Source organism: Anolis carolinensis, unplaced genomic scaffold (genome assembly GCF_035594765.1).
Source record: "Anolis carolinensis isolate JA03-04 unplaced genomic scaffold, rAnoCar3.1.pri scaffold_7, whole genome shotgun sequence".
Lineage (NCBI taxonomy): Eukaryota > Metazoa > Chordata > Lepidosauria > Squamata > Dactyloidae > Anolis > Anolis carolinensis.
This window is the reverse complement of record NW_026943818.1, coordinates 11,069,369-11,092,348: the sequence shown is the minus strand read 5'-3', so window position 1 is coordinate 11,092,348 and position 22,980 is coordinate 11,069,369. Positions and strand designations below refer to the sequence as shown.

General features: G+C 38.8%; 2 protein-coding genes across 3 annotated transcripts in view; one reads left to right on the top strand and one right to left on the bottom strand.

Annotated features, from left to right (window-relative positions):
• Window positions 1-5: 5 nt before the first annotated feature.
• Window positions 6-2,097, bottom strand: mrpl41 (mitochondrial ribosomal protein L41). Its single transcript, XM_062959085.1, has one exon. The coding sequence runs from the start codon at window positions 1,674-1,676 to the stop codon at window positions 1,269-1,271; it is 408 nt and encodes a 135-aa protein (XP_062815155.1). The 5' UTR covers window positions 1,677-2,097; the 3' UTR covers window positions 6-1,268.
• Window positions 2,098-2,300: 203 nt separating this feature from the next.
• Window positions 2,301-22,980, top strand: part of pnpla7 (patatin like phospholipase domain containing 7) — a 126,036-nt gene continuing 105,356 nt past the window's right edge. For both annotated transcript variants that reach the window (XM_062959070.1, XM_062959069.1), the window contains exons 1-12: window positions 2,301-2,518; window positions 6,919-6,993; window positions 7,804-7,891; window positions 9,132-9,214; window positions 10,888-10,976; window positions 14,678-14,818; window positions 16,774-16,933; window positions 18,283-18,363; window positions 19,343-19,471; window positions 21,546-21,626; window positions 21,761-21,905; window positions 22,749-22,832. In XM_062959070.1, the coding sequence (XP_062815140.1) occupies window positions 2,483-2,518; window positions 6,919-6,993; window positions 7,804-7,891; window positions 9,132-9,214; window positions 10,888-10,976; window positions 14,678-14,818; window positions 16,774-16,933; window positions 18,283-18,363; window positions 19,343-19,471; window positions 21,546-21,626; window positions 21,761-21,905; window positions 22,749-22,832 (1,192 nt within the window). In that variant the 5' untranslated portion in view covers window positions 2,301-2,482. The remainder of the gene's footprint in view (window positions 2,519-6,918; window positions 6,994-7,803; window positions 7,892-9,131; window positions 9,215-10,887; window positions 10,977-14,677; window positions 14,819-16,773; window positions 16,934-18,282; window positions 18,364-19,342; window positions 19,472-21,545; window positions 21,627-21,760; window positions 21,906-22,748; window positions 22,833-22,980) is intronic.

The following is a 22,980-nucleotide window of genomic DNA, read 5'->3' as shown; positions in this document are numbered from 1 at the left end:
CAGTGTTCTCATTTTGAAATGTATTATTTATTCTCAGGAACCTTGAAATTAGTTCTTTGTGGCACTTAAGTCTCCTGAGCGATGCTTTTGATACGCATCTTCTATCCAGAAACACACTATCCAGTCAATTTTCTCATTTTGTAATATATTATTTAGTTTCTTCTATCTAGAAACACTCATTTCAGTCAGTTTTCTTATTTTGCAATGTATTATTCAGTCTCGGGAACCTTGAAATGAGCTCTTTCTGGCCCTTAAATCACATGAGCAATGCTTCTGATACCCATCTATCCAGAAACAATCATTTCAGTCAAGTTTCTCATCTTGCAATATCTTACTTAGTCTTGAAAACCTTGAAATGAGCTCTTTGTGGCCTTTAAGTCATCTGAGCGATGCTTCTGATACCCATCTATCCAGAAACAATCATTTCAGTCAAGTTTCTCATTTTGCAATATCTTACTTAGTCTCAAAAACCTTGAAATGAGCTCTTTGTGGCCCTTAAATCACTTGAGTAATGCTTTTGATACCCATCTATCCAGAAACATTTCAGTCAGTGATCTCATTTTGCAATGTATTATTTATTCTCGGGAATCTTGGAAATTAGTTCTTTGTGGCCCTTAAGTCACCCAAATGATGCTTTTGATGCTCATCTTCTATCCAGAAACACTCATTTCAGTCAAATTTTCTCATTTTGCAATGTATTATTTCATATCTAGAACCTTGAATTGAGTTTTTTGTGGCCCTTAAGTCACCTAAGTGATGCTTTTGATACCTATCATCGATCCAGAAACACTCATTTCAATCAATTTTCTCATTTTGCAAAGTATTAGTCTCTGGAACCTTGAAATGATTTCTTTGTGGCATCTTCTATCCAAAAACACTCATTTCAGCCAATTTTCTCATTTTGCAATGTATTATTTATTCTCGGAAACCTTGAATTGAGTTCTTTGTGGCCCTTAAGTCGCCTGAGCGATGCTTTTGATGCCCATCATCGATCCAGAAACACTCATTTCAATCAATTTTCTCATTTTGCAAAGTATTAGTCTCTGGAACCTTGAATTGAGTTCTTTGTGGCATCTTCTATCCAGAAGCATCCATTTCATTCAATTTTCTCATTTTGTAATGTATTATTTAGTATCGGGAACCTTGAAATGAGTCCTTTGTGGCCCTTAAGTCACCTGAGCGATGCTTTTGATGCTCATCTTCTATCCAGAAACACTCAAATCCTCGGCCTGGCGATGGCCCTCTAATAATCCAATCCTCGGCCTTTCCTACCGGACGAAGTTCTTGGGGAAGAGCTGGAAGAGTTTCCCTTCCTGGCTGGGCTCGAAGCCGTACTTCTCCAGCTTTTCCGGGTCGAAGGCGCCTTCCTTCAGGTCCTTCTCGATCTGGGCCGCGGCGGTGCGTTGGAACAAGGCCCGGGCCGTGAGGGGAGGCTCGCTCCCGGGCGGCGCTTTGTAAGACACGTAGGCCTTGAGCTTAAATCCGGTGAGATCCGGCACCACCAGCCGCGGGACTTGCTCCGGGACCAGCCGGAACTTTCCCCCGACCGTCTGGTAGCCCAGCACCTTCGCCCCGCGGCTCTTGTAGAAAGTCCTCGGGCCTCGCTTGCTCGTCCAGGCCGCCATTCGGTCCGCGCCTCGGACTAGGCCGCGACTCAACTCGCTCAGCACGCCCATGGCGCCCTTCCTTCTCAACCGCCGGAAGTTAAATGATGGCCCCTTCTCCCTCACTGTTTACCTCAGAATCGTCGCCCCCTCATTGGCTGAGTCGCTATGACGCCACGCCCTGGCGTCGACTTTCCTCCAATCCCTTTCACCTTCGAGCACAAACTACGTATCGTCACCTTTCATTGGCTGAGGTGCTGATGAGGACACGCCCTTTTCTGCTTCAGCTTCAAATTACCTTCCCATTCCCGGCGTCGACTTTCCTCCAATCCTTTTCACCGTTACTTCCATCGAGCATGAGCTACGTATCAACACTTTTCATTGGTCTTTTCCCAACCCCGGCGTCAAATTTCTTCCAATCCCTTTCACTGTTTCTTCCATCATGTATAAAACAACGCATCGTGGCCTTTCATTGGCTGAGCCACTACTGAGAACACAGCGTTTTGAATGTTCCCGTTGGAGAAGACACGCCCTTCGCTACCTCACCCTTCAATCACCTTCCTTGCTTTTTTTCCAATGGCGAGCTCTCATTGGCTAATGCGCTTTCATTCTCCAATCACTGTCTCTTTCTTCCTTCGGCCCAACCTTCCTGGGCTCTCATTGGACAGCGTGGGTGGGCGGGGCTTCTCCTCTGCAGGCCCCGCCCCATGCTATTTCACGGAAGTGACCCTCAGGGAAACTGTAGCTGGAGTTTTCCCTCAGAGCCATGGCGGAAGTGGCCTCGGCCGCCCTTTCTTGACGAGGCCTGTGGAGCCTGAGCGTGGGCTGGGCCCCGGGCTCTCTCCTGAGGGGAAAGGGCCTTCTCCCCGCTCGAGGCCATGGAAGGCGAAGCAGCCCCGCCCCAGGACCCGCAGGTATGCGGCCCACCTTCCCTCCTCATCCCTTCCTTCCTTCCTTCCTTCTGCGGCCTGCACTTCTCCAGAGACCACTTTCGCCACTCCCACGGCTTATTCATCGATTCACCCTGTCACAAGCGAATTGAAAATACAGTTACAATGCATAAAAAGACCATAAACAAAGTTTCAAACTTGGCATGACACTAGAACTAGATTTCCTTAGACCTCCCCCTCGTGACATCCTTTCACATATTTATCCATAATAATAATAATAATACAGTAGAGTCTCACTTATCCAACACTCACTTATCCAACGTTCTGGATTATCCAACGCATTTTTGTAGTCAATGTTTTCAATACATCGTGATGTTTTGGTGCTAAATTTGTAAATACAGTAATTACTACTTAGCATTACTGCATATTGAACTACTTTTTCTGTTAAATTTGTTGTAAAACATGATGTTTTGGTGCATAATTTGTAAAATCATAACCTAATCTGATGTTTAATAGGCTTTTCCTTAATCCCTCCTTATTATCCAACGTATTCGCTTATCCAACATTCTGCCGGCCCATTTATGTTGGATAAGTGAGACTCTACTGTATATAATAATAATAATAACTTTATTTTTATACCCCGCCCCATCTCCGGTTCCAGCCCAGCTTATCTGTCCGAACGTGTCTCCCGCTACGACCCACCTCGAAGCTTAAGATCGTCGGATGAGGCCCTGCTCGCGGTCCCGTCAGCCTCACAGGTGCGGCTGGCGGGGACGAGAGACAGGGCCTTTTCAGTGGTGGCTCCCCGCCTATGGAACGCCCTCCCCATTGAAGTCAGGCAGGCTCCCTCCCTCCTGTCTTTCCGAAAGAGGACAAAAACGTGGTTATGGGACCAGGCATTTGAGCATGAGTAGCAGCAAAAATGAGATAAGAATATATGACCTACTGACAGACCCCACATGAATCATAGAATCATAGAATAGTAGAGTTGGAAGAGACCACATGGGCCATCCAGTCCAACCCCCTGCTAAGAAGCAGGAAATCGCATTCAAAGCACCCCCGACAGAAGGCCATCCAGCCTCTGCTTAAAAGCCTCCAAAGAAGGAGCCTCCACCACGGCCCCGGGGAGAGAGTTCCACTGTCGAACAGCCCTTCTCACAGTGAGCAAGTTCTTCCTGATGTTCAGGTGGAATCTCCTTTCCTGTAGTTTGAAGCCCTTGTTCCCTTGTGTCCTAGTCTCCAGGGCAGCAGAAAACAAGCTCCCTCCCTCCTCCCTATGACTTCCCCTCACGTATTTGTACATGGCTATCATGTCTCCTCTCAGCCTTCTCTTCTGCAGGCTAAACATGCCCAGCTCTTTAAGCCGCTCCTCATAGGGCTTGTTCTCCAGACCCTTAATCATTTTAGTTGCCCTCCTCTGGACGCTTTCCAGCTTGTCAACATCTCCCTTCAACTGTGGTGCCCAGAATTGGACGCAGTATTCCAGGTGTGGTCTGACCAAGGCAGAATGGAGGGGGAGCATAACTTCCCTGGATCTAGACGCTATTCCCCTATTGATGCAGGCCAGAATCCCATTGGCTTTTTTAGCAGCCGCATCACATTGTTGGCTCATGTTTAACTTGTTGTCCACGAGGACTCCAAGGTCTTTTTCGCACACACTGCTGTCAAGCCAGGCATCGTCCCCCATTCTGTATCTTTGATTTCCATTTTTTCTGCCGAAGTGAACATGGAAAGCGCCTTAAATGTATATTTAAATATATAATTATGTATATTTTAATGGATATTCTTAATTTTATTGTAATTTTTAATCTTGATGGATTTTTAAATTTGATGACAACTGTTTTTAATGTGTATGGTTATACTGTAAGCCGCCCTGAGTCCCCTGATGGGTGAGAAGGGCGGGGTAAAAGTGATGTAATAAATAAATAAATAAATAAATCTCCCCGAAGGGACGGGGCGGCTTACATGGGGTCTGGCCCAATAAAACAAACAAATAACAGTAACAAAGCAATAAAACAATATATCTATACATATACATATAAAAGGGTAATGAAATTTCGGCCTAGGACAAAACAACAAAACTACACATCCCAGAAGCACTCAACTTGGCAGCACAACCCCTCATCAATGCCTCTATGTTCATACAACAAAAAGAAAAGAAAAATAAAGTCCTAATTAGAGGGACTGATGTAATTATGGCATTCCAGCCATAATAATAATAATAATAATAATAATAATAATAATAATAATGCAGTTGGAAGGGACCACATGAGCCATCTAGTCCAACCTTCTGCTATGCAGGAAAAGCACAATCAAAGCATCCCTGAGAGATGGGCGTATAGCCATAATAATAATAATAATAATAATAATGCAGTTGGAAGAGACACATGAGCCATCTAGTCCAACTCCCTGCCATGCAGGAAAAGCACAGTCAAAACACCCCTGAGAGATGGCCGTCCAGCCATAATAATAATAATGTAATAATAATAATGGAGCTGGAAGAAACTATATGAGCCATCTAGTCCAACCCTCTGCCATGCAGGAAAAGCACAATCAAAGCACCCCTGAGAGATGGTCGTACAGCCATAGTAATAATAATAATAATAATAGTAATAATAATAATAATGCTGTTGGAAGGGACCACATCAGCCATCTAGTCCAACCCACTGCCATGCAGGAAAAGCACAATCAAAGTATCCCTGAGAGATGGTCGTACAGCCATAATAATAATAATAATAATAATAATAATAATAATAATAATAATAATAGTACAGTAATAATAATAATGGAGTTGGAAGAGACCATTTGAGCCATTTAGTCCAACCCCCTGCCATGCAGGAAAAGCACAATCAAAGCACCTCTGTTTAAAATAATAATAATACACTTTATTAATATTCCACTTTATCTCTCCGGAGGGTCTCAGCGCGGATTACAGTATACACATATAAAGCAAACATTCTATGCCTTTTACACAACAATGACATACAATACACATACGTAAAAGTAAAGGCCTTCCCCGTTTTCATCCCCCATGTCTGGAGGCGATGCTCAACTCCGACCATGGGGAGGTGCTCTTGTTCCATTTCCCATACCAAGGAGCCTGTTGTCCTTAGACATCTCCAATCATCTTTTGTGGGCATGTCTGCATGGGGCGCCCTTTTGCCTTCCTGCCAAGGCGGTACCTATTGATCTACTCGCATTGCCTGCTTTTGAACTGCTAGGTTGGCAGAAACTAGTGCTAAGAGTCAGGAGCTCATCCCAACTCACGGTTTTGAACTGCCAACCCTCTGGTCAGCAACTTTCCTGCAGCTATAATAATAATAATAATAATAATAATAATAATAATAATAATTTATTTATTATATGCTGCCTCCATCTCCCCAAGGGGACTCAGGGCAGCTCACATGGGGACAAAGCCCTAAAAACATCAATTGACATATACATAAAATAGTACAAGTTAGAACATTAAAATACATAGCTAGTGGTTTAACCATTGGACTAGATGGACTGTACCATCTAGTCCAACCCCAATCTGCCATTCAGAAAAAGCACGACAAAATCACTCCCAACAGATGGCCATCCAGCCTCTGTTTAAAAGCCTCCAAGGAAGAAGTTTCCATTGAAGACAAGAGAGTTCCACTGCTGAACAACTCTTCTTATAGTCAGGAAGGTCTTCCTAATGTTCAGGTGGAATCTTCTCTCCTGTAATTTGAACCCATTGCTCTGAAATAGTTGACCTGTTGTGCAAATGGCAATGTTAGATTTGCATTCTTTCTCATCTCAAGCTTCACTGCGTTATTGACTGAGCTGAAAGTGTGTGTTTCTCCAGCCATTCTTCACTGACAATAAACGTACAGATGAATTAACCTCTAAAAGTAAATTTCTCTTTTCTTCATGTATGTTTTTGACCTTTCAGCTTTTTTTTTTGTTTGTGTTGGGATTTTAAAAAAATGCAAAAACTGACTTTGCAGTTTTGAGTATTCTTTCATTAGTCATTGAAAAGGAGTGTTGAACCTGTTCTTTTCTCTTGCTAGCAGCAAATATTTGTTCACTCAGTGTACACAACTGAAAGCATATTGTAGTGGCTTGCACCTTGGGTGGGTCTGAAATAGTCCGTTCTTCAAGCCGCCCTATACATCCTTTATGTTATCTTTTCTTAAACATCTATAGAAGCAAGACGCCAGTTCCTTTGGTTTGTGTTATACTCTGGTGTTTTCACCCCAATTGAAAGCTGCTGTGATTTTACTGATGGTTATTTTAATGTGAATTTTATTTTTGTGTAATCATGTGTTTTTATATTGTTGTGTATTATATGTCTGTATCTTTGTTGTCCCTTCTGGGAGATAGGGCGGTATATAAATAAAGTTGTTGTTGTTATTATTATTATTATTATTATTATTATTATTATTATTATTATCTTTTAGGTCAGCATTGCCTCCAGTTCAGACCTTACAAAGCGCGTCCTCCAGTTTGTGGAAGATAGAATGCAGACCACTATGGTAATCTTAGCATCTTGGTTATAATATTTACGCATCGCACTTAACCCAGTTTGTTTTTATCCTTTTTACTTGGGCGCCAAATCCATGTTTTAATATGTTCTTAATATGATTATTATTTCATTTTTTGATATGTTTAGAGTGTTGGATTTTTATAGCTGTGTCTGTACTTTGATGTTTTTATATGTTTTGTTGTTTTATCCGAGCTTGGCCCCATGTAAGCCGCCACCAGTCCCTTTGGGTATAAAATAAATTATTATTATTATTATTATTATTATTATTATTATTATTATTATTATTATTCTCCCCATGATCTTATAGCACCTTAACTTCCTTCATGTTTATAAGTTTCACTCAGTGCACTTTGCCCAGTTCATCTTATGATTTCATCGCTGTGTTTTAACATGTGTTTTACGATTATTGTGATTTTATTTTATGCCTTTTTATTTGTGTGTTTTTCTGTATTTGATATCATTGTATGCTTGTTTTATATCTGTAAGCCGCCCCGAGTCCCTCTGGGGAGATGGAGGCGGGGTATAAAAATAAAATAATAATAATAATAATTATTATTATTATTTGAAACACAACAAGTTGAGTCCACAGCAGACACTCTGCTGGCTGTTGTACTGGATCACACGTCGGACACTTCCCAAGTGTCTAGGACTGTGTGGTGTATTATTATTATTATTATTATTATTATTATTATTATTATTGGTTATGATGTTTCATTGTGGTGGCCCTGCTCAGCCCTGTGCTTAGAGAAATGAGTTTGAAAACATGATTTAAGACTGTTGGTTTCATTTCTTCCCATAGTTAACTGGAATGGTGATCGGGGCAGCCGTGGCCTTACTGCTCATCGGGATCGTGGTGTATGTTGTTTATAGGAAGGTGAAGGCTTCCAGTAAGTCCAGTTGTTTTTGTTTGGCAGCATCTATAGCAGGACTCAAGTTAAGCTATATATGCCTGTAATATATTGTGTGCAGAGGAGTTGGACAACTTTTGTCTGGCTCTGAAAATGAGGCCCAAATTGAGAGGGCAACAAACACATTCTTAGGCGAAATTATGCTCCTTCGAGGAGGGGAACATGACAAAAAGCATTCTGCAAAAACACACCATTTGCTATGCTAGATAGAGCAGTGATCTCTTGATGCAAATGATCCCCTGCCGTTTGAAACAGAGATAGGAAACATCCATAATGTTTAATCCCCAAGCAAATGCCTAGCCTTTTTTTAAAAAAATATTTTTATGGTTTTAATTAAAGTTTCAAGTGATATATACAGTGAAAGTGTGAGAACAAGTTTGTTTATAGGATAGAGGCGTGAAAAGATAGAATAAGAATAAGAAATGGGTGGAGATAGTTAGAATAAAAAATAATAAAAAAATAATAACAATACAGTAGAGTCTCACTTATCCAACACTCGCTTATCCAACGTTCTGGATTATCCAACACATTTTTGTAGTCAATGTTTCCAATATATTGTGATATTTTGGTGCTAAATTCGTAAATTCATAGCATTACTGCATATTGAACTACTTTTTCTGTCTAATTTGTTGTATAACATGATGTTTTGCTGCTTAATTTGTAAAATCATAACCTAATTTGATGTTTAATAGGCTTTTCCTTAATCTCTATTATCCAACATATTCGCTTATCCAACGTTTTGCCGGCATGTTTATGTTGGATAAGTGAGACTCTACTGTAATAATAATAAAAGTAATAAAATAAAAAGTTAGTTGACTTCTGTTCATCTTCCTTTTGCCCTTAATGGGAACTCTGGATAGAAACCCATGTTTCTATCCATCTTAAAAAAAAGGATCACATATTCTTTTCCTCCATTTTATTATCCTGTTGTCCTCATATCATTTGTTTATTCTTGTTTATAGAGTCCTCAAAATTTGTCCAGTCTGTCATTTTCGTAGCCTTTCCGTTGCTCTGTTTTAGCAAAAATGTCAATTTATTCATATTATTTATTTCAATTATTTTATCTAACCATTGTATTTTTGTAGGGATTAATTCTTGTTTCCATAATTTTGCGAAGACCATTCTAGCCGCCAAGTAAACAAATGCCTAGCCTTAAGACTAGTTGCCCTTCATAAATGGACTCTTTGCTGTCTTTGATGAGCCTTCTGCTCTCTTTCAGAGCAACCTCAGCCACAAGCGCCTCAGTACAGGTTCCGCAAGAGAGACAAAGTTATGTTCTACGGCCGCAAGATCATGCGAAAGGTAAGGTTACCAGCTAGCCGATGGAGACAAATAGTTGTAATGTAATAATGATCCTAAATTTTGTTTGCTACCCGCCTCTCCTCACAACTTGGTGGCTCTACAAATTTATTATTATAATAATAAATACGAATAAACGATAAAGATGATACGGACTGACTTATGGATATAAAGCACGAGGTTTTCGGACGAACGGATCTGAGCATACGTATTTTAAAAAATTATATACTGTAATTTCATACTGTATTTAATAGTTTTTAACTGATTTTTTGTACTGTTGATTGATTTTGTATAGGCACCTAATTGTGCCAGTGTTGTAAGCCGCCCTGAGTCCCTTCGGGTGAGAAGGGCAGGATATAAATATTGGAAATAAATAAATAAATAAATAAATAAATAATATTATTTATAAATAATAATGACAGATGTATGCATGTGTGCTTATGTGGCAAATTGCGGATATGATGGGTCCGTCATACAAGTGTTTTGCAGTAGAACTGGGATAACTGATAACTCTACATCTTTGAAATGTGAGGAAACCTGAGGAATTGCTTTCCTCCAGTAGATGGCACTCCATACACTATTTATTTATGTATTTGAATTTGCAATGGATTTATTTGTTATCTTGAGTTTACAACTTTAACAAAGTGCACTTTAGCTAGTCTATTACTCAGCTTTGCTGTTTTTAATTCCGTGTTTTATTAAGTGTGTTTTTATTTTCTTAGGTTTATGTTTAAAATTTTATAATTGGTGTATGTTTTTGTTTACTGATGTATTGTTTGTTGTCACTGTTTTTATCTCATACTATCTGTTCGCCATACCGAGTCCCCTTTGGGAGAGATGGAGGCGGGGTATAAATAAACTTATTATCATTTATTTATTTATTTACTACATTTATATCCTGCTCTTCTCACCCCAGAGGGGACTCAGAGCAGCTTACAAATCAAATGTACATACAATATATTATTAGCATAGCACAATATAAGCATTAAATTACTATATTGTACTATATCATTATATGGTAATACTAGCTGTGCCGGGCCACACGTTGCTGTGGCAAAGTGTTTTTTATTATTTTTTAGTGTTTTTTATTATTTTTTATTGGGTTGCTAGGAGACCAAGTTGGAGGAGCTTAGCCTTCTAACTGGCAGCAATTGGATAAAAGCAATTATTCCTCTCCCTCTAATTAGGACTTTATTTTTCTTTTCTTTTTGTTGTATCAACCTAGAGGCGTGGATGATGGGTTGTGTTGTCAAATTTCGAGGTTGGGGGGGCCTGTAGTTTTGTTGTTTTGTCGGTCGCCGTGATGCCATCACTCTTTTATATATATGGAATTATTAGTAATATTACATTTAATATATAATATATAATTAATATTATTATATTATATGTATAATATTGTATTACATTATAATACACTACCATTATAGCTGTTGGGTTTCGTTGCCCAGAGTCTGTCTGTAGGTTGGAATTTCTCCATATAGCAAGTATAGATGAATGTTATATAGAATAACAACACATAGCGAGAACTATATGGAATGTCCTTGAACACTGAAAATCCAATAAACTTCTCCAAATTTTCCAACTATCTTGAGATCCAAGGTCTTTTTCCATTTTGAAATCAAACATCGGGGAGACAAGGCGGAATATAAATAAAGTATTATTATTATTATTTCTAGGTCACGACTCTGCCAAATTCCCTGGTTGGAAACACAGTCCCGCGGCAACGGATGCGGAAGAGAGCCAAAGTCTTGTCCTTGGCAAAAAGGTATGGGGCACAACAGGTTTAAATATAAGGCATATAAGGTTGCCTTTGTAATGTGTGTAAAGTAAATAAATAGAAGCCAGTGTGTTTGAGTGTTGGACTAGGACACTGAGAGACCAGGGTTCGAGTCCTCCACTCAACCATTGAGCGATTTTGGGCAACTCACGCTTTCTCACCCCCAAATAAATATAATAATAATAATCATCATCATCATCATAATCATAATACATCACACAGTCCTAAACACTTGGGAAGTGTTCGACTTGTGATTTTGTGATACAAAATCCAGCATATAGATCTTGTTTGCTGTGTTATACTATGTCTTTGTGTCAATAATAATAATAATAATAATAATAATAATAATAATAATACATCACACAGTCCTAAACACTTGGAAAGTGTTCGACTTGTGATTTTGTGATACGAAATCCAGCATATAGATCTCGTTTGCTGTGTTATACTATGTCTTTTTGTCAGTAATAATAATAATAATAATAATACATCACACAGTCCTAAACACTTGGGAAGTGTTCAACTTGTGATTTTGTGATACGAAATCCAGCATATAGATCTTGTTTGCTGTGTTATACTATGTCTTTGTGTCAATAATAATAATAATAATAATAATAATAATAATAATAATAATAAATCACACAGTCCTAAACACTTGGGAAGTGTTCGACTTGTGATTTTGTGATACGAAATCCAGCATATAGATCTCGTTTTCTGTGTTATACTATGTCTTTTTGTCAATAATAATAATAATACATCACACAGTCCTAAACACTTGGGAAGTGTTCAACTTGTGATTTTGTGATACGAAATCCAGCATATAGATCTCGTTTGTTGTGTTATACTATGTCTTTTTGTCAATAATAATAATAATAATAATAATAATACATCACACAGTCCTAGACACTTGGGAAGTGTTCGACTTGTGATTTTGTGATACAAAATCCAGCATATAGATCTCGTTTGCTGTGTTATACTATGTCTTTGTGTCAATAATAATAATAATAATAATAATAATAATAATAATAATAATAATAAATTACCTGCCTCTCCTTGCCTTTTGTGAGAAGAAGGTGACAACAAACCCAATTCCACCCAGGAAACTCACTGATAAGTTTGTCTTAGGGTCACCATAAATCAAGAATTACTATTGTGTACGCTGGAACTCAATTGACAGACCCAGTCTTTTAAACTTGAACACGCCTATCTGTATTTTATAATGCGTTTTATGAATGTCTGATGTAAGTTAATTTTTTAAACTGATTTATAGTGTATTGTACAATTTTTATATATGCGTTTTATTGTAAGCCGCCCTGAGTCCCCTGTTGGGTGAGAAGGGCGGGATATAAATATTTTAATAATAAATAAATAAATAAATAAATAAGAATGACTTGAAGGCATACAATAGTAACAAAGATTGAATATAAGTGGAAGTGTCCCTCAGTTTGTTTCAATTCCAAAGGAGACACTTTGCCCCCCGCAAAAGCCTCTTAATGATTACTGTGTTGATTATTATCAATAATAGTCCCAACCCATCAATATTTCTAGTTTTACAGGAGTCATATTGCCTAATAATAATAATAATTTACGATTTGCCAACTGCAAAAGGCCACCCTACTGGGATCTGCACGCATCATTCGAAAATACATCACACAGTCCTAGACACTTGGGAAGTGTTCGACTTGTGATTTTTTTATACGAAATCCAGCATATCTATTTTGTTTGCTGTGTCATAATAAAATAATAATAATAATAATAATAATAATAGCTTTATTTTTGTATCCCACCTCCATCTCCCGAAAGGGACTCAGCGCTAGATGTAAAATCATGCTGGTTTTAGATTTGCCAGTATTTTTGGCAACACCTCTGCCTCTATTACTGCTGATCCTAACACTGTAGGTTCACAGCTTCATAAAGATGAAGTTGAGTTGAGTATTAGTCAACTATCAGAGAAAATAGAGGTGGAGAAGTCAGCGGTGAGAAAAAGGCCAGCATTTGCTTTTATTCATTCATTACCGTGTTTCCCCGAAAATAATACAGTGTCTTATAGAATCATAGAATAGTAGAGTTGGAAGAGACCTCATGGGCCATCCAGTCCAACCCCCTGCCAAGAAGCAGGAAATCGCATTTGTGTCAATAATAATAATAAAAAATATATATTAATTTTTTCTCCCAAAGATGCGCTAGGTCTTATTTTCAGGGGATGTCTTATCTTTCCATGAAGAAGAATTCACATTTATTGAATTTATTTATTGAATTTATTTATTTATTGAATTGCATTTTATATTTTATATGGCTGCTGCAGTCCCCCCCGCCAATGAAGTCGACTGAATTGTACTTGGTGGTTGATTGATATTATTACTGCTGTATTAACTCTTGTTTTATTGTCTTACTGTGTTTTATTTTTATTTTTTTGTATATTGTTGAATGTATTTATGCTGTTGTTTTTGTAAATTGTGCTGGTCGGGCCTTGCCCCATGTGAGCTGTCCCGAGTCCCCGTGGGGAGATGGTGGCGGGGTATAAATAAAGTTTTATTATTTATTATTATTATTGTTGAACAAAAAATGAACATTATATGTTGTACAGTAGTTACCATAAACCAGAATAACCAGACAAACTGTGAATCCTATCAAGAATTTCTTGTTATTACAGTAGAGTCTCACTTATCCAACATAAACGGGCCGGCAGAACGTTGGATAAGCGAATATGTTGGATAATAAGGAGAGATTAAGGAAAAGCCTATTAAACATCAAATTAGGTTATGATTTTACAAATTAAGCACCAAAACATCATGTTAAACAACAAGTTTGACAGAAAAAGTAGTTCAATACGCAGTAATGTTATATTGTAATTACTGTATTTACGAATTTAGCACCAAAATATCACGATATATTGAAAACATTGACTACAAAAATGCGTTGGATAATCCAGAATGTTGGATAAGTGAGACTCTACTGTACCATTATTTCCATGTAAAACACTCTATGGTATGTACATTTACCAATCCCGCATACTCTGGTGTTCTGTTTGGCGGTCATGCTTCCAAACAAAATCTTTGCTAGGTCTTACTTTCAGGGGAGGCCTTATATTTAGCAATTCAGCAAAACCTCTACTAGGTCTTATTTTCTGGGGATGTCTTATGTGTCTCTCTGTGTAGTCTGTGTTCTGCCCACCCTGCTTTCTTGTATCAGAACTGGGAAAAGGAGAACAAACCCAGGGAAATTATAGTTCTTTGAACTGTAATGTTTCTGCGAGATTCTGGAAAAAGGTAATGGTCCAGAAGGTAGTAATAATAATAATAATAATTTTATTTTTGTACCCTGCCACTATCTCCCCAGAGGGACTTGGGACGGCTTACAGATATAAAACCAGCATACAGTAATATCAAATACAAAAACACACCAATAAATTTAAAAGGCATTAAAAATCACAATGATTATAAAACACATGAAAAACACAGCAATCAAAACATAAAATGAGCTGGGCAAAGTGCACTGAGTGGAACTTGTAAACAAGAAGGAAGTTCAGGTGCTACAAGGTCATGGGAAGAGCCTTAGACTGGGGTGAACTCTGAAGGTAATCTTTCTAAGTTTGGCAGCTGATCGGATAGTTAGGAAGGACGGAGTTAAGGCAATAAAAAGTACAAATAACAGCCACAAAGTGTTGAATACCCGTGCTTCTTTCCTTGCAGAATCCTGCGTTTCAAGAAAGAGTCGCCCACGTTGCAGCCCAAGGAGCCGCCTCCGTCTCTGCTTGAGGCCGACCTCACGGAGTTCGACGTGAAGAACTCCCACTTGCCCTCGGAAGTCCTTTACATGCTCAAAAACGTCAGGTGAGGGCCGACTTTGGGCAAAACTGAAACAGAGATAGTTCTTAGTAAGAGACTAGCTTTGTTACCTGGTGATACCTGGGTTAGGTCTTTTGTAAAGATAAACACCAAAATTACTCATTGCTGGGTTTTGGATTTAAACAATGGACTGATTAGAAAATGCATAAGAATGTGGGTAAACTACAAGTCCCATAATAATAATAATAATAATAATAATAATAATAATAATAATAATAATAATAATAATAATAATAAGCAAAGAACTGGTGGGATAACAAACCTGCAAAAGTATTGGAAAATGAACATGCAAAGATACTGTGGGACTTCCGAATCCAGACTGACAAAGTTCTGGAACACAACACACCAGACATCACAGTTGTGGAAAAGAACAAGGTTTGGATCATTGATGTTGCCATCCCAGGTGACAGTCGCATAGATGAAAAACAACAGGAAAAACTCAGCCGCTCTCAGGACCTCAAGATTGAACTTCAAAGACTCTGGCAGAAACCAGTGCAGGTGGTCCCGGTGGTGATGGGCACACTGGGTGCCGTGCCAAAAGATCTCAGCCGGCATTTGGAAACAATAGACATTGACAAAATCACCATCTGCCAACTGCAAAAGGCCACCCTACTGGGATCTGCACGCATCATCAGAAAATACATCACACAGTCCTAGACACTTGGGAAGTGTTCGACTTGTGGTTTTGTGATACGAAATCCAGCATATCTATCATGTTTGCTGTGTCATACAACGTCGTTGTGTTGATAATAATAATAATAATAATAATAATTTTATTCTTATATCCCGCCCCATCTCCCCGGAGGGACTCGGGGCGGCTTACATGGGGCCATGCCCAGACACGACAGCACAAATCAGATAAAACATTAAACTGAGCAGTAAAACTTCAACATGATTAAAAACAGTCATAAAAGTCAATATAGACAATAATATTAAAATCCCGATTTGGGTCAAAAGATCCAGGCCAAGGTGCAAAGCAATATCAAGTTATCAGGGAGGGATAATTATACAGCAGGTGTAATACTTAAAGTGCTGAATGAATCCTAAAAACAATCCAGAGGGTCTACTGCTTAATAGGTAAATAACATGATACCACAAGGATCAGTCAACGAAGGCCTTCTGGAATAGCCAAGTTTTCAGGCTCTTCTGTCATTGTTCCCAAACCACACCAGTAGTTAAAGTTGGCCATGGCGGGTCTGTGTGCCAATTTTGGTCCAGGTCCATCGGTCACTAGGTGAACATTACTCTCTGGATTATTATTATGACTATACCTGCCGGCATCCAAGGATTAATTCTAGGGGTTACCTTCCTACCTATTGATCTACTCACACTCTGGGGGTTGGTGCTCATCTCCATTTCTGGAGCCCCCAGATGGCGTAGTGGACTAAGTGACTTTATATAGTAGAGTCTTACTTATCCAACACTCGCTTATCCAACATTCTGGATTATCCAACGCATTTTTGTAGTCAATGTTTTCAATAAATCATGATATTTTGGTGCTAAATTCGTAAATACAGTAATTACTACGTAGCATTACTGCATATTGAACTACTTTTTCTGTCAAATTTGTTGTATAACATGATGTTTTGGTGCTTAATTTGTAAAATCATAACCTAATTTGATGTTTGCGTTGGATAATCCAGAATGTTGGATAAGCGAATGTTGGATAAGTGAGACTCTACTGTATTACTTATTGATATTATTACTGTTGTATAAACCTTTGTTTTAACTTCTGTTTTATCATATTCTTGTGTTTTAAACTGTGTGCATTGTTTATGTATTTGCGCTGTTAGTTTTGTAACATTGTGAGCCGCCCCGAGTCCCCACGGGGAGATGGTGTCGGGGTATAAATAAAGTTTTATTATTATTATTATTATTATTATTTATTTATTTTTATTGTTCGCATTGTTTCCTTATCTGAGTCTCTTTTTTTCCTGCAGGGTCCTTGGCCACTTCGAGAAGCCCCTTTTCCTGGAGCTCTGTAAACACATGGTCTTTGTGCAGCTGCACGAAGGGGAGTATATCTTCCGACCTGGGCAGCTGGACAACAGCATCTACGTGGTGCAGGATGGAAAACTGGAAGTCTGCATCCAGGAGAGTGTAAGCATGGCTCTGGGGGGGGGGGGGGGGGGCTGCGATAGTGACATCTTTGCTTCTAGGCAGCACTCAAAAAACAGGGAAACAATCCGGACCAGCTAACACCTTCTAACAAAGGATTCCCCCAGGCAGGAAGCAGCCAGGCTTTGAAGCTGCAAGGCTATTCAGTGCTAATCAAGGTGCCCAATGGCAACACTCACATAGACCAGAGTTCTTTCTCCCATCACAGATATATAAACCCCACTTGCCTAGTTTCTATCAGACCTCACACCTCTGAGGATGTCTGCCATAGATGTGGGCAAAACATCAGGAGAGAATGCTTCTGGAACATAGCCATGCAGCCCGGAAAACACACAACAACCCTGTGTTCCCGGCCATGAAAGCCTTCAACAACACAATAATAATAATAATACAGTAGAGTCTCACTTATCCAACACTCGCTTATCCAACGTTCTGGATTATCCAACACATTTTTGTAGTCAATGTTTTCGAAACATCATGATATTTTGGTGCTAAATTCGTAAATACGTTACTGCTTATTGAACTACTTTTTCTGTCAAATTTGTTCTATAACATGATGTTTTGGTGCTTAATTTGTAAAATCATAACCTATTTTGATGCTTAATAGGCTTTTCCTTAAGGCCTCCTTATTATCCAACATATTCGCTTATCCAACGTTCTGCCGGCCCGTTTATGTTGGATAAGTGAGACTCTACTGTATTGATAATAATAAATACAGGAAAATAATACATATAATAATAAATAGAGTAAAATAATAAATGCAATAATAATAATAAGATCAGAGTGAAATAATAAAGATATTATTATTATTAATAATAATAATAATAATAATAATAATAGAGTAAAATAAATGTAATAGTAGCAACAATAATAGAGAAAAATAATAAATATAATAACAGAGAAAAATAATAAATGTACCATATATTCTCGAGTATAAGCTGACCCAAATATAAGCCAACCAGGACCCTCACCCGAGTATAAGCCAAGGGGGCCTTTTTCAGTCTTAAAAAAGGGCTGAAAAACTAGGCTTATACTCAAGTATATATAGTAAACCCCACTTGCCTAGTTTCCAACAGACCTCACAACCTCTGATGATGCCTGTCATAGATGTGGGTGAAACGTCAGGAGCGAATGCTTCTGGAACATGGCCAGACAGCCTAGAAACCTCACAGAAACCCAGTGTTTATAATGTTTTCTTCCTGCATTGCAGGACGGGGTTGGACTTGATGGCCATGGGACTCAGTGATTCCAAATTGAGTAAGGAGGATACAGGAAAAGTGTGGTCATCTTATCCCTCTTATTAAAGACATATTTTTTGAAAATTTCTTTAGGATGGCACAGAAGTCGTGGTGAAAGAGGTCTTGGCGGGAGACAGCGTCCACAGCCTCCTCAGCATTCTGGATGTCATCACGGTGAGCCCATCTCCCGGGTCTGCTCGAGGTCTCTAAGATAACAACAACAATTTGGAAAAATAAAAAAGTGCCATTCAGCAGTCGGATAGTATGGGATGAGATGTTTTTACCATGATATAATTTTAAAGGCTAGGTTATATTTTCGAAACCTATAGTCAGAGTAAGGTCTTAGAAGTATCTTTTATAACGGTGTTCTATTTCAATTTATATCCTAACCTAATGTAAATGGATGTAGATGGATGATTGCAAGGTGGGATTCTGTATTGGTCGTTGACTGTAAATAGAGATTTGATTTCAGCAACAACAGTTTTTATTTATTTATTTACGACATTTATATCCCACCCTTCTCACCTCAAAGGGGACTCAGGGCGCCTTACATACAGTATATTATATTATCTATATATATAAAAGAGTGATGGCATCAGGGCAGCGGACAAAACAACAAAACTACAAGTTATCTTTTTATTTATTATATTTTATTATTTTCTTGTATTATTTTTAGTTATTTTCTGTTATTATAGTATTTTATTGTATTAATTTTTTAGTGTTTTTAATTATTTTTAGTGTTTTTTATTATTTTTTATTGGGTTGCTAGGAGACCAAGTGGGCGGAGCTTAGCCTTCAAACTGGCAGCAATTGGATAAAAGCAATTATTCCTCTCCCTCTAATTAGGACTTTATTTTTCTTTTCTTTTTGTTGTATCAACCTAGAGGCGTGGATGATGGGTTGTGTTGTCAAATTTCGAGGTTGGGGGGCCTGTAGTTTTGTTGTTTTGTCGGTCGCCGTGATGCCATCACTCTTTTATATATATAGATTACATTATATTATTATCAATGTTATATGCATATACAATATATTCTATTATTAGTACAAGACGTGCAGCCAGGCACGACAGATGAACAAGGCCATTGTATGGGAAAATCAAAGCACATGCGTGTTTTGTGTGAAACCCATTTCCCCTCCGTTTTCTGTTCAAAAGGGTCACCCGGCGCCTTACAAGACCGTCTCTGCGCGAGCAGGAATGCCTTCCACGATCCTCCGGCTCCCGGCCAACGCATTTCACGATGTCTTCCAGAAATATCCTGAAACGCTTGTGAGAGTCGTGCAGGTGAGACGGATGGGGATTTTTCTACAGAACCCCCGTCCTGTTTCTTGTCCAGTTCCTAATAATGATGATGATGATATAACAATATTACATTATTTTAACCACCCAGTGATGCAGTGGGTTCAACTGCTGAGCTGCTGAATTTGCTAACCGAAAGGTCGGCGGTTCAAATTCGGTTCAAATAAATGTTTGCTACTGTGTTTTATTTTGTTGTAAGCTGCCCTGAGTTCCTTCGGGGAGATAGGGTGGGCCATAATAATAATAATAATAACAACAACAACAACAATAAATGTTTGCCACTGTGTTTTATTTTGTTGTAAACTGCCCTGAGTCCCTTCAGTGAGATAGGGTGGGCTATAACAACAACAACAACAACAACAACAACAACAAATGTTTGCCACTGTGTTTATTTTGTTGTAAGCTGCCCTGAGTCACTTCAGGGAGATAGGGTGGGCCATAATAATAATAATAATAATAATAATAATAATAATAATAATAATAATAATAATAATAATACCAACAACAACAACAACAAATGTTTGCCACTGTGTTTTATTTTGTTGTAAACTGCCCTGAGTCCCTTCAGTGAGATAGGGTGGGCCATAATAACAACAACAACAACAATAAATGTTTGCCACTGTGTTTTACTTTGTTGTAAGCTGCCCTGAGTCCGTTTGGGGAGATAGGGTGGGCCATAATAATAATAACAACAACAACAACAAATGTTTGCCACTGTGTTTATTTTGTTGTAAGCTGCCCTGAGTCCCTTCAGGGAGATAGGGTGGGCCATAACAACAACAACAACAACAACAACAAATGTTTGTCACTGTGTTTATTTTGTTGTAAGCTGCCCCGAGTCCCTTCAGGGAGATAGGGTGGGCCATAATAATAATAATAATAATAATAATAATAATAATAATAATAATATCATCTAAAATACATCACACTGGGAAGTGTTCGACTTGTGATTCTGAGATACGAAAGCCAGCATATAGATCTCGTTTGTTGTCATACTGTGTCTTTGTGTCAATAATAATAATAATGTATTGTTATTGTTGTTATTAGTGGTGCTGTTGTTGTTAATAATAACAATAATTTATTGTTATTGTTATTATTGCTGTTATTATTAACAACAATAATAATAGTAATATATTATTATTGACACAACGACGTTGTATGACACAGCAAACAAGATAGATATGCTGGATTTCGTATCACAAAATCACAAGTCAAACACTTCCCAAGTGTTTAGGATTGTGTGATGTATTTTCGGATGATGTGTGCAGATCTCAGTAGGGTATAATATTATTATTATTATTATTATTATCAACACAACGACGTTGTATGGCACAGCAAACAAGATAGATATGCTGGATTTCGTTTCGCAAAACCACAAGTCGAACACTTCCCAAGTGTCTAGGACTGTGTGATGTATTTTCTGATGATGTGTGCAGATCCCAGTAGGGTGGCCTTTTGCAGTTGGCAGATGGTGATTTTGTCAATGTCTATTGTTTCCAAATGCCGGCTGAGATCTTTTGGCACAGCACCCAGTGTGCCCATCACCACCGGGACCACCTGTACTGGTTTCTGCCAGAGTCTTTGAAGTTCAATCTTGAGGTCCTGATAGCGGCTGAGTTTTTCCTGTTGTTTTTCATCTATGCGACTGTCACCTGGGATGGCGACATCAATGATCCAAACCTTGTTCTTTTCCACAACTGTGATGTCTGGTGTGTTGTGTTCCAGAACTTTGTCAGTCTGGATTCGGAAGTCCCACAGTATCTTTGCATGTTCATTTTCCAAGACTTTTGCAGGTTTGTGATCCCACCAGTTCTTTGCTGCTGGGAGGTGGGACTTGAGGCATAAGTTCCAATGAATCATTTGGGCCACATAGTTGTGCCTCTGTTTGTAGTCTGTCTGTGCGATTTTCTTAATAATTTTCTTCTTCTTCTTCTTCTTCTTCTTCTTCTTCTTCTTCTTCTTCTTCTTCTTATTATTATTATTATTATTATTATTATTGGAGAGGAACCCAAAACATTCATGATCTTCTGAACTCCAACTCAATCCCTTTCCTCCGCAGATCATCATGGTGAGACTCCAAAGAGTGACCTTCCTCGCTTTGCACAACTACCTGGGCTTGACCACTGAGCTCTTCAGTTCTGTAAGTGAAGCTTACCTTTGATGTTCCTCTCTAGGTGACCCTCACCCATACCTGATTCTGGCAAGGTCACTGTCAGGAAATAGGGCTTCCCAGTTGGAATCCCATTGATCTCCTTCCTTTCTGCTTCTTGCCAGGAGAGCCAGGCCATCCCATTGGTGTCCGTCGCGAGCGTCACGTCTGGCGGGAACACCAACAAAGCGGTGAAGCGACAACTGTCCAATCTGTCGGAAGAGGACCGGACGGAGAAGCTGGAGAAACAAGGGACTCTCTCAGAGCCTGGTAAGGAGTCAGCTTTGCTATATCTTGTTCTTGGGGACAAGTCCGAGATGCATGTTGTCAGCTGTTGTTGTAGATGAAGAGAGAGGTAACGCAAAGAGAGATCCTTTTGAGAGGCCAAAAAGCCCGGTTTATTATTTCAGCTGAGTCCCTGGAAGTGGAATCTCTTCCAAAAAAGCTTTCCAGAGAGACGATCAAGGCGTGGACTTGCATTTTATACATTTTCAGACCCAGAACATGCTTTTACATACATCTCGTCATTAGTACGTCACTTCACATGCTTACATACATGGACATAAATATGCACAATCAGCATTTTCCTATCTTAAGCACTCTTAAAAGCGTGTAACAAGTCACAGACACCAAAAGAGAGATCCATCAAGAGGCCACTCTTGACCTGTCAAGCTGTACTAGGAACCAATTCACACTGGAATGTATAGAAAACAGGCCCCCCTACTCCCAGCTTGTCCTGTCAGCTTGTGCATCCCTAAAATCTAACACAGAGAGAGTCTGATTTTTCTACATTTCACTGCTTCTAATGTGCATACAATATATGTCTAAAAATCCATATTTTCGGTTCCTCATCACTGTAAACATCAAATCAACATCTACCAAATGGATCTGGATTTGGTGGAAGACCACCATGTGCTTTTGAGACATAGCATATTTGCCTTGGTTGTTCTGGAGCATATTTATGACTAGTATTATCAGAGGTCCTAGACTTCATCATACCAGTTCCTTGTAAACATATGTAGGAGGACTTTGTGTAATCTGTGCCCTGTGTACAAAGCCCACAACACTAAAAAAACTTTGCTTGGTGGATTAGCCCTTGTGTTTCTCGTCCAGATACAGGACGATCTCCTGGGTCGGAAACTCCACTCCGAAGAAGTTCATCTTTGACCTCTTCTTCTGGATACACTGATATGTCCGGTGAGCGAAACATATGGGATGGAAAGGAATGGTGGATGTTGCAGAAAAACACGTATGGCAATAAACGCCAACTCAAGATCAATTATGCCTTTGTTTTAATAATAATAATAATAATAATAATAATAATAATAATAATTCAACTTGTGAT

Coding starts and splice junctions, on each gene's coding strand:
- mrpl41 (XM_062959085.1), bottom strand. CDS start 1,676: ATGGGCGTGCTGAGCGAGTTGAGTCGCGGCCTAGTCCGAGGCGCGGAC.